Source organism: Puma concolor, chromosome C1 (genome assembly GCF_028749965.1).
Source record: "Puma concolor isolate L17-30 chromosome C1, mPumCon1.1.hap2, whole genome shotgun sequence".
Classification (NCBI taxonomy): domain Eukaryota; kingdom Metazoa; phylum Chordata; class Mammalia; order Carnivora; family Felidae; genus Puma; species Puma concolor.
This window is the reverse complement of record NC_141674.1, coordinates 41,857,693-41,870,195: the sequence shown is the minus strand read 5'-3', so window position 1 is coordinate 41,870,195 and position 12,503 is coordinate 41,857,693. Positions and strand designations below refer to the sequence as shown.

The 12,503-nt window shown below is 42.4% G+C and overlaps 1 protein-coding gene across 2 annotated transcripts in view; it reads left to right on the top strand.

Annotated features, from left to right (window-relative positions):
- Nucleotides 1-11,054, top strand: part of RAB3B (RAB3B, member RAS oncogene family) — a 72,980-nt gene extending 61,926 nt beyond the window's left edge. For both annotated transcript variants that reach the window (XM_025912555.2, XM_086716960.1), the window contains exon 5: nt 695-11,054. In XM_025912555.2, coding sequence (XP_025768340.1) covers nt 695-882 — 188 coding nt within the window. In that variant the 3' untranslated portion in view covers nt 883-11,054. The remainder of the gene's footprint in view (nt 1-694) is intronic.
- Nucleotides 11,055-12,503: the final 1,449 nt, after the last annotated feature.

The window sequence follows — 12,503 nt, the reverse complement described above, 5'->3', positions numbered from 1 at the left end:
GGGTGGAAAGGGCAAATGAAGCTTTATTTGGTGTGGATCTTGGGGTGCCTTCCAGATCCCAGAGGGCTAGGCTGTGAGGTGACTGAAAGGCAAGAGAAAGAGGAGGAAAAGCCCTAGTGAAAAAGGTCAAAGCTTGGGCTTCTTTAACTGGTGCCTCTATTTATCTTGGGCAAGTCAGCTTATTTCTCTAAGCCACAGTGTCTGCACTAGTGAAATGGAGGGGTCTGCCCAAATACTCCTCCTCCCAGGGGTGACATGAGGATCAGAAAAAATAATGGATTGGAACACTGTGAAGTGCTGTGTACACATATTGAAGTATTCACTCTTTCAGAAAACACCTAGTGACCCCCACTCTGTGTCAGGCACAGGGCTATATACTTTACATGCATTATCTTGTTTAATGAGTTAGGTAAAATTAACACAATTTATAAACCAGGGACTTGATTTATAAAGAGAATACGTGACTTGCTGGGGATAATACAGCTGACCAGTGGTAGAACCAGGATCTGACTGTAAAACCCGTGCAGGTAATGCCCCTGCCTTGTACCATTTCTTTAAAGCAGAATCCCCTGCCATGGAATTAGGCCTCCTCACTTCATTCCTTAGCACCAGCTGTATTAATTCGGAGTGTTCTGGCCAGGGGGCATACAAAGGAAGGGAAAAATCCTTACTATTTTCTGTCTTCTCTTCTTAGGGTTTGACTTCTTTGAAGCCAGCGCCAAGGAGAACATCAGTGTGAGGCAGGCCTTCGAGCGCCTGGTAGATGCCATTTGTGACAAGATGTCTGATTCGCTGGACACAGACCCCTCTGTGTTGGGCACCTCCAAGAACACCCGTCTCTCAGACACCCCACCGCTGCTGCAGCAGAACTGCTCATGTTAGGCAAGGCCCACCCTCCCGATTTCCCCTTCTTGTGACCCCACACCCACTCTGCTTCCCGCATTACACTCTGTCCACCCCCAGCCCCAAGCAAGCTGAGTTGCTGCTGTTCTTTGCCTGTAGTGGAGGTGGAAGCATGCCCCTCGAATTCTCTGCAGATGGCCTCCCTTGCAGACACCCAGCCCCAAACCAACAACCAGGTCATGGCATGGGTTAAGGTTCACTTTACAAAAGAAGACTCAATCTTACAAAGGGGATTCACTTCAGGGACGTGGAGAGTGAGTCTCTTTTCTGCCTTTAAAATAAGATTTCCTCCTTTGACCAAAATTTGACACATGCACACTTTTCAGGCCTGGCCAACTGGGTAAGTGAGGCCAATCTACACAGCTAATCCTATTAAAGAAAACCTCCTCATACACAACATGCTTGTTTCATATCAGACTCCCTGTGGGGCTCCTCTCAAAGCCCTATGGCTATTACCATGGATGCCCACAGAGCCTGGGCAGTTGCTGTGGTGACAGGCCAGAGCTAATCTCCAGAGAGCTCAGACTCTCTAATGATGCTGAAGGAGCAAAGGCTAAGCCAGAAATACATTTAAAAGAAAAGATTATTCCCTGCAAAATGTCAAAGGTTCCTGCTATATTAAAGAGTAGACGAGTGAGCTCAAGAAAGAGAAAGAGAAAGAAAAGAGAATCACAGGCAAGATAAAGGAACAGGTCATGACTTTCTGATTTTGCTGCTTTCCAGGTGGTTCTTAACTGTGGGAACTCCATGAAATTGGTCTTTGTTTTTTAGACTCCCAGAATTTGAAATATTTAGAGTTACCTGGTCTGACTAGTCAATTCCAGTCTTCACATCTCTGATAAGTGGCTGTCAGACCTCACAACCAAATCTCTTTCTTCTAAAGCATACCTTCTAGGCAGGGATGGGAGCTCGTTGTCCGTACCATCTTTGGGCAACTCTCATAATTGAAATTTTCCTTGCTTTAGGCTGAAATCTGTGCCCTGGCAATTCTTCTTCCTCTTTTTACCCCATTTGTACCAGCTCTGCTGTCAGAGACCTCACAGTCTCTGCCCCTTGACACCCTCAGATAATTTGAGAACAGAAATCATGACCTCTGCCTTTTCTCCAAGTCAGATAGTTCTGCTGTTCTTCATGGTGTCTTCCCTCCAAACTGCCCTTTCCTCCAACCCATCTTTCAATCACTGCTGAGTAGTACAACTGGGAAATGTAATTTAAGGCAGAATAAATCTAGGGGGCATGACCCTGAAAAAATTGGGAAAACTGAACTCAGAGGTCCCAATCCCAAACTCACCCTCCTGGGAGTGAAATCTTAGTTTCCACTGAAGAGAGGATGTGAAACCATTCCTAGGGAAAGCTGCTTAATGAAAGCTGCTTAATTAGTCACATAATGAGTAAAAGGAAAAACCAAAACCAAAATCAAAACCACATGAAAACCTTTGACACCAGAAACAAATGGAGTGGATTCTAGCTTGTTTAGACATGGCACATGTTTGGTTTTTAGCTGAAATAATGACATGGAACTAGCACTGATTCTTGAAAAATCTTTCCTCCCAGCCCTAGCCCGAATCCCCACTTCCCCCTTCACTAACATGCCACCTCAGAAGTTGGTGGGGGAAGTTTTTTGTCCCAAGTTTTTTGTCCATTCCAAATGCAGTTTGTTATCCTAGGAAAGTACATTAACTAGCATAGGTCCAATGACTGCATAAGAGGACCCCCCAGAGTCCTCCCCGTGGAGATGTTGCTTTCTTTGATGTGATGCAGAGGATAGAGCTTTTGGACTTGGACTTGGAATCAGGAGACCTGGACTCTGCCCTTAAATCAAGTGTGACTCTGGACCAATCACTCCATCTCTGAGTCTTGATTTCCCACTTATAAAATGTGGAGGTTATTTGGGTAATCTTTAAGGTCTCTTCTAGCACTAATAATTCTGTGACTCTTTTTTTCACTTTTATCATTTCAGTTGATCTGCAAAATGAACCTGAGAGATGAGGATTATCACCCCAATGTCATTGTAGCTAACACTGAGGTCATGCTTACTCTATACTAAACATTGTTCCAAGCACTGTACATATATTAACTTATCTTCTCAATATCTTTGTGAGGGATGCACTATAGTCAACCTCATTTAAAGATGAGGTTAAGTAAGATACAAAAAAGTTCTTTAGCTTGCCTAAGGTCACATAATGAGTAAATAGTAGAGCTGGGGTTCAAATCCAGGCAGTAGGTTCTAAGGTTTGTGCTCTTTATCACATTCTATATGATATTTTTTATAGATAAACTATGACCCAAAAAGGTTAAGACACTTGACCAAGATGATACAGCTAGCAAGTATTAGAGCCCTGTTAGGATTCAATCCCAAGGCCATCAGATTCAGAGTCCACTGGAGAAAAGACTTATGTCTCTAATCTGTTAACAAATTACTCAACTATTAAGACTAATCCAAGATGATGGATATCTAATGCTTCTGGAAAGGAGTCAGTCTCTGAGGCAATCAGGTCCCAAGGGCCTGAGCGAAAATTGTCCCGTGTTTTTCAGGACCAAGTCCCTGTATCTGTCTCTGTCAGGAAATTCTTATCTACCTCTCAAGCAATGCTTTAAGCAGCCTCCAGCAATGGGGCATTTTGCAGGAGTGACTTGATTAACTTCTTCAACCATGGACAAATGTGATCCCTTTACAGGCAGTGATTCTTGATGTGCTTTTTATACTGCTAAGTCAATACAGGTCAGGTATAATCACTATTTTTCTGAGCAGTAACACCCATCTACCCTAGTACTAGGATTTCAAACTGAGCTCCTCGTGACCTTTGGATATTTTAGTACATATATCCAACAATCTTTTCTCTCATACTGGATATCCAGGCAAATAGTGAAATTTCTACTTAAAAATAGTTAAATTCTTTAAAACTCAGGAGCTAGTTTAAGAGAGCAATCATCTTCACAACAGATAGAATCAAGAGTTAAATGTGATAATGGCAAACCTACTGGGCAACAGACCAACAGAGCTGCTTGCTAGATGGCAGTCCCCCAGACCTGTTCTGTGACCTCATTTCTGCCACATGGAAGCCAGGAGCTTCCAGCCGATTACAGTGCAATGTTTATCAATCACAGTAATAGTGCAACTAGCCACCAAGGTTCAAGCTGCATAATATGTGTTAGTGGCAACTTGTCCCGGTTTTCATCTTGCTTAACAATCCAAATAAAGGAAGACTAAACAAACAAACAAACAAACAAACAAACAAACAAAAACCTCTTGGCCTCAAAAGAGGCAAAAGTAGGCCAAATGTGCAATACAGTATCATAGCTATTTACAGAATCTGTTTTAAATGCATGTGTATCTGTAAATACAAAGTGATTCGTGACTTATTGTCTCCTCAGTCTGTAGCATTAATTAACTTCTGGGAGCAGCAATGGGGTAGACTGTACTAAATGGCCACAGATTCAAATATTAGATCTGGAAGGAGTTTAGAGAAAAGCTTGTCCAGGCTTCCCATTTTACAAAGAGGAAGGTTGCAGTCCTGGGAAAAGGAAATTTCCTAAGGTCACTCTGAGAGTGTATTAGTGATAGAGTCAGGACTAGATCTTGGGTTATCTCTAGGTAGAAGTTTACCTATTCTGTATCTACTGTGAGTCTGGCACTGTTAAACACTAGATAAATATATATGGAAACAAATTATGCCTGCCTACAAGGTACCTATAGTCTAATGGATGTGCTGTTTCTAAAATATTATCCCAATTTGGCAGTCAAGGAAACATAGCCCTGGGAAAGTTAACATGTTTAAGTCACTTGGTAGTGTCATTTGAATTCACCTCTGTCTGACTCATTTTCATTCAATTTTTCTCTTGAAGTTGTGTCTGAAGAGTAGTAGTAGTGACCGACTCCAATGTCCCAATTGAGATTGTTTAATTATCTCTGAGAATCCTTTGCTCTCACAATTACTTTGTGAGTGCAGCCTTGTAATGTCCACAGAATGATATGAATATCCTCCAGACCTGACTTTCCCATTCACATCACCTGCCGCTCCAAAGCTCTTTGCTTGGGTGTCAAGTTTTCTAGAGTGTCTTGAGGAATGTTTGTCTGATTTTGTTTGCCAATAGTTTGGGGTAAGAAGGAATTAGAATAATCGGTGTCCTGGAATCTCACTGATTTCAGATTCTGCATCTCTACTACCCCTGATTACCTGCCACAGTTGGAGGATCAGCCTATGCCTGGGAGTGCATGCAAGAGACTGGCCCATGAGACGTGAATATTGTTAAGTGATGTTTTTGAAGGCCTGGATCCCCAAAACTCAAATTTATTCATTCATATTTACTCATTCAATAAATTAGTGTCTAGTATATGCCAGAATATAATCAATGGCAAATTAAACACAATCCTTGCCTTCATGAAGCTTATAGTCTAGTAGCTTGTGGTTTAGTCTAGACATTGTAAAATACCCAGATATAATTACAAAGTGCTCTGAAGGAAAGATACATCATTCTATGAGAACACAACTGGAAAACTTGAATCATATTTGTGGAGCTGTTTCGGGAATCCTAGGAAGACTCCACTGATCCCCAAACACCTCCATTACCCACTGGCCATTGCTTTACATTCCTCAAGCTTTCATCTTTCAGTTCAAACCTTTGATGATTGATCAAACACAAATCCTCCAAAAGAGTAATGGTGAGAGAAAGAATATCTGTACTTGCAAAATATCTTTAGATGCCTGGTTCAGAGCTAATTATTGTCTTCTGAGGGACATAACAAACCACTACAAAACTTAGTGACTTGAAACAACAAACATTTATTATTTCTTATGATTCCATGGGTTGGCTGGGTGTTTCTCCCTGCTGAGGTTGGATGGCCTAGAATGAATTCACTCACATGCCTGGGGTCCCAGCTGACATGACTAGGGTGGTTGATGTCTCTGCATGTGTTTTCATCTTCCAGAAGGCTGCCCAGGCTTGTTCACATGGTGGCAGAAGTTTTTCCAGCAGCATGAGAAGGCAAGCTCCAATGCAGAAGTACTTTTCAAGCTTCTGTATCATGTTCGCTAATGTCCCACTAATACAAATCACGTATAAGGTGTGGAGAAAGAGATGCCATCTCTTGATAGGAAGAGCTGCAAAATACTTTGGCTATTTTTTCAACCCACCAAAGAAAGCAACACTAAGTCTTATGAAACCAAGTCTGGTAAATTTCCCTAGGTCTTAAAACCTGCTATCCCCAAAGAGAAATGTCAAAATTGTTTACAGCAGGGCAATCTCACCATTTGTTTGGTTGTCCGAAGGGTCTACTCTGGAGGAATGACAACACATCTGCATGGGGTTTTGAAGCATATTTCACCGTTCATTTTATTACTTCTTAACTGCTCCCTGGAGGATGAATCTGGCTTCTCATTCTATGGGATTAACGGTAATAATGGTTGTGATTCCCATCTGAGATTCCTGGCTGGAAGCCCAGCAGAAGGATTCATTATATGCAAAAAGGATTATTCGAAGAACAGTTGAGGGGCACCTGGCTTGCTCAGTTAGTAGAGCATGCAACTCTTGATCTCGGGGTTGTAAGTTCAAACCCCATACTGGGTGTAGAGATTACATAAAAACAAAATCTTAAAAAGAAATAATAGTTGAGTCCCCTGCTGTAGCTGTACTATCTTCCTTGAAGCCCTCATCTAGTTCTGCAGCTTTAGATGCCAAGTATTTGGTAATGACATGTGTACATAAGTGCCCAGTAGACATCTCCATAGCTCAAACTTAACATGTCCACACTGGAACTCTTAATTCTGCCCCAAATTTGTTTCAACCCCACTCTTCACAGAAACCTTGATATTCTTAACTCCTTATTTTTCTTTTTCTTACTGTCCACAGCCAGCAACAAGTCCTATGATTTTATCTCTAAAATATATCTCAAGTCTGCCTACTTTTCTCCAATTCCATTACCATGATGTTGGTCCATGCCATTTCTCCCCTAGATAGCTACCACAAAGCTTCTAACCAGTTTACCTAGTCCACACATGCTCCTCTACAGTCCATCCTCCACACAACACAAATATTTTAAAAATGTAAATAAATGAACAGCTCAAAGCATGGGGGTTTATTTTAATACCACACATAAAAAGAATCCAGAAACTTCCATTATTATTAATAATTATTTTAATTTTTTAAATATTTATTTTTGAGAGAGAGAGAGAGAGAGAATCAGAAAGAGAGGAAGATACAGAATCCAAAGCAGGTTCCAGGCTCTGAGCTGTCAGCACAGAGCCTGACGTGGGGCTTGAACCCACAAACCATGAGATCATGACCTGGCCCAAAGTCAGACGCTTAATCAACTGAGCCACCCAGGTGCCCCATTAATAATTATTTTATCAATTCTCTTTCTAGTCCTGAATCTGCCCTAACTTACTGTAGGATCCCTGGTAAATCATTTCTTGTAATAGCCAGCTATCACTTCTCCCCAGTATTTCTTCTGGAAAAGCAATCTCTTCTTTTGTAGTAATACTGCTCCTTCATCCAAACCAGGTGATTAGTAAAGACTGTCAGTAAAGGGGGCATGTGATCAAGCAAGGCCAAGCAGAATTCTTCCCTAGGATTTAAAAAGAAATAATTGGAGCTATTTTATTCCAAATATTCCAATATTTTTTTTCTGACAAATATTATGAAGACGTTTGCTCTAAAACTATAATGACCGATCCTTAACCCACGTGTAGAGTGCTGATCTGTGGCAGGAGAAAATGAGGCCATCATGCAGACAGAACCATAGGCATGAGATGAGAAAGTGTGTCCTGGGGCCTTCCCAGCTGTGCTTCTGGCTTCTTGAGGTTTGGCAGGTCACATCTTCCTTTGATTCTATTAGACAATTCAGTATGTGTTTCTAATAAAGCCCCGATTTAGTTTTGCTCATTGGAGTTAGGTTCTTAACAACCAAAAATACATTGTCCTCTCTTTGGTTCTCAGTTTTCTCCTTTATGCATACTTCTAGCTCCAAGTGCAATAATTCTAATTTTTAAACACTGAGTCTTTCAGAAAAATCGCACTTCTGTGGGCTTTCTGATGAAGACTTTGTATAATCTCAAACTAAAACCTACTTTCTGCCCCATTTTCTCTTCATGTATCTGAATGTAAGAGGAAGAGGGATTTCTCATGGTGAGAAGTAGTTCTCCACAAACACTGATGACAGCACAAAGTTTCCTATGGTTAGGTCACTGTCCACGCAGAGTCTGGCTTCCCAGGGGCAGAAGCTAGACAAAACAGTGAATGCTGCTGCTGCTCTTTCTCCACATCTGTTCCTATGTCTGCCAACTCAGTGACACCTACCATCTTGACAGAATACCATTGACTGGACTGAGTTGTGTGATATGTTTTGTCTGCTTCCTTCTATCATTTTGAAGTGGCCAAATAGCAAATACCCAAATAGGAAATCTCTGGGAGACTTGAGTAAGAGTTTCTTTTGCTTGGTACAAAATCATGCCATAGAAATACTAATGTCTGGCAAAGTAAATGTCAGCAAGTCCCTGAGGCGTGTGATTAGGATTCCCAGCTCCCTTCAGATTCTGATGCATCTCTTCCTGGTTTTTGCCAATGGACCGGGATAAAGCCAGTAGGCTGCGCAACCTTGATTAAGTCACTCTCTATTTCCAGGCTTCATGAGTTTGGATCAGATGATTTCTGTAGGCCCTCTTGGTGCTCTAATGCTCTGTGATTTTAGGCACATTTTTCTGTCAGAACTGCAAGTGGCAAACAGGATTTTGGTGGGAATCCTTTCATTATGAAAGCCTTCTTTCTTCTTGGGTACAATGAAAACAGCCAAGGCTGTGTGACCACCGCTCCACCCCCCGCCCCCCCCCCCCCCCCCCCCCCCGCCACCACTCACCTAGGCTTGTGGCTTTGGCTTCTGAAGCTTCCAGAAAGCATCTTAGCAATTAAATACATCTGGATGGTCCATGCCTACCTGTCCGAGGCTAGGGGTTCCTAAAGTCTAACAAGAGGAAGAGGAACAACAAGAATCTCTGATGAAATTTGTTGAGAATGGAGTGCAGACATATGTGTTTGAGAAGTGACACCAGGCAGCCATATTTAAGAGCCAGAAATGCATTCCACTTCAAGGGGGAATTAATTTATCAAGCACCAAATCTGTGCCAGGCTGAGCTGAGTAAGATCTTTCTGAGGACAATTTCTGTCATACAGCAGGAAGCCTGTAAACTAAAGAGCTAAGAGATCTGCATCTATCTTCCAGTCCCTCCAAATGTCAAGTTCCAGAATGAGGACTGAGAAAGTAGCATGGTGAAGTGGTTAGGAGCTCAAGATTTGTACTCCAACAGGTCTGGGTTCAGTCCTTGGATCTTCAACACTAAATAGTTTGTGACTTTAAGAAAATTACTCTTGGAGCCTCAATTACTTCATATGTAAATGGAAGAATATCTACTGCAAGACGTTGTTGAGAGGATTAAATGTAAGAATGAGTGTAAAGCCCTTAGTGCAGTGCCTGACACTCATAGTAGGTGCTGAGCATGTAGTGTTGACTGCTGTACTACACAAGGTCATTCCAATCAGGCAGTGTTTTCTGGAGCCTTTGTCAAAAGATGTCCCACCGAGGATTACCTGGCTGGCTCAGTCAGTAAAGCATGTGACTCTTGATTTTGGGGTCATGAGTTTGAGCTCCACATTGGGGATAGAGTTTACTTAAAGACAAAAAATAAAAAGCCCCCCAGCACTCAGAAAACCAGGATTCTGAAAGACCTGGATTTGAGCACGGCAACATACTAGCTGTGTAACCTTGGACAAACATATTTTCATCTATAAAATGAGATTAATAATCTCACTTTTGTGAGAGTCAAAAGTGCATTTTAGAAACTGTGAAATGTTGTGGACATATAAGACAGAGCCACTCACTGCAAGGGGGTGGAAGTAAGCAGCATTCATCCCAGAATAAAACTGAGCCTACCCCTTCCAGAGTCATTTCCAAGTGTCCCTTCCACCTCTACCAATTTCCCCCTTTTCCCCCACATTTTGGTCCCAGGAAACTAACCTCACACAGAAATATCAGGGTCAACATGCCTTACACCTAGAGGTTTAGTTGGCCACAGAGAAACTTCCAGATGCTAACATCAGTCAAAGAGAATCAGCCAGTGCATGCTGAGATTAGATGAACAGAGCAGTGACCTGTGGATGGGGTTGGGGCCCAGGAGGGGCAGACAGTAGAGTCCATTTTACTATGATTAGTATATTATAACAGAAATCATCGATTGTGTGTTCAGCACTTTACAGTTCTCAAAGCACTTTCTCGTTGAAGCTTCAATGGTCTTTGACACACCCTGTGGTGTGGGTTTTATTATTCCCGGTATTCAGATAAGGAAAACTGAGGCCTGCATCAGTGAAACAACCTGCTCAAGACTACATAAAGAAGGCAGCAAATGGCTTAGGAGTTGGTCTCAGAACAAGGTAGAGTCTGCCCCAAGGAGTAGGCAGTCCTGATCCTGAATCCTGCCTATTTTCATCAATGTATGTACAACTGGCTTCCTCTCTGCTTGTGGGAGAGAAGGAAGGAGAGGACATACCGCCCTTAATACAATGAAAGTTTAGAGCAGAGGCATTCCTCATATCGTGGGGCGAGACACTGATGGTCTTGGCAGTCACACAGAGAAATGTCATCTTAATTTGCACACCAGCTTCAACTCCCCCAGTTGCTCTTTCTAATTTATTCAACCAGGGACTGGGCTGGTCTCATGCCAGCCTAGGAGATGTGCCATAATAGGCTGAGCAGAATTCCTCAGGAGGAGCAATTAGCAAAAATTGGAGTTCTCCTTCTATAGGACTGAGCAGAAAAAGGAATAATAACTCATAACTCTCCCTGTAAGATTCTAGCTAAGCAGATGCTTTCATGTTTTTTTATTCTTCCTATGTTCTGTATACTGACATCTATTCTCAGTGGTATATGAAATATATGAAATGGTAGGTGGTATTGTGAGTTTGTACAAATGTGAACACACACACCCACACACACATATGTATACACAGTAACAAAAAGGAAGATCCCATTTGCAAATATCTGTGCTGCCTCCCTGTTCTGTGTTGATATGTTTTATTGATACAAACTGGCTTATTTTAATATATTTCCTATCCTTATTGTAATGGCAGTGGTGGTATGTACATTAAAGCTCATCTGAACTATACATCATTTATGGAGTGACTCTTCCCTGGGTTTGTGCTAAGAACTTCGGGGGTAGACTTCTAAGATCTTAGAATGGAACTGGGAAAACAGGTCCAACACCAATGCAATGAAAGCCACAAGTTAGTGGTTCTTGATGGACTCAGGATAGGGGGAAATCAGGATGGGCTATAACTGTCGGGGAAGGTTTCAAGGTGGAAGGACTGGCACTGTAAGAGGTCAAGGACAGCCAATCAGCTTGTACTTCTGGAGACCCTGTGAGTCCTGGCTCTATACTGGCTGATGTAGAGGATGCAGAGAATCACAAGGAGCAGTGTGCACCCCAACAAAGGTTTAGGCTATACTGCTGGACAGCATGTGGAAGCAAAGCTACTGAGCTGGAGAGAAAGTGGTGAGCCCACAAGAAAATGAAACAAACTGCAGACAGAATTGACGGCTTCTGAAAACAGCAGAACCCACTCCCTACCTGCCAACCCCCCAAAGCTAGTCTAACAAGACAGCAAATTCAGTCCAGTTCTTCACCCATTGACACTACAGTGTGGTAGGGGAACCCTTTCCCTTTCTTCAGCCTGGTTAGCTCCTACTCATCTGTCAGGACTCAGACATGGACACGCTGGTGGGCCAGAGAGGATGCAGAGCTGTGGAAATGCAGAGCAGGGGTGACAGAAGTGTCAGATGCTGCATTCAGTCAAGATTCTTTGGTTATAAGTGACATATCCGAATTTTAAATAATCACAAGGGAAAAAAAGAGGTCATGGTGGGAGGGGAATTTGTTAGCTCATGTTGCTATAAAGTCCAGTGGTATATTTAGCTTCAGGCCCATCTGGAACTGGGTGATTAAATTATTTTATCAGGATTCTCTGGGTTGGCTTCATTCTCAGTCAGCTCCAGGCTTACCCTACCAATATAGCCATCCAGACAGAGAGTCTTTGCTTTAATAGTTTTGGCAAAAGTCCTGGGATCAATTATGCCAGGAAGAGAGATGTTCTGATTGGCTAAGCCTAGATCTTGTCCAACTCCATCTGTGGAGTTGGAGACAGGAGTCAGTACTAACTCAAACAAGATGAACTGAAAGCGGGAAAGGAATGGTTGCTCCAAAAGAAAATTAAGGTGCTTTTTCTAGAAGAGAAAAGAAGGGAGGCAAACATACTAGCTATTCACAGGCGATACAGAATCAGATCACTGCACAAAAGACATCAAAAAAGACTGGACAGAGGAGAACAAAAAATGGGTTCTAACCCCAGGATATGGGAATGGAAGGAATAAAGTGGGCAGGGATGGGGGTGCAGACTTGAGGCAGCCAGCTGAGTGCAGAGCAGAGTCAATATATATGACTCAATAGGGTCTTCCTTGCCACGGAGGACAGCAAGGACTAAATGAGGATTTTGCAGGCAGCCACCAGAAGCTTAGGAGAGAAGCACAACACAGATTCTGCCTCAAAGCCTTCAGATGA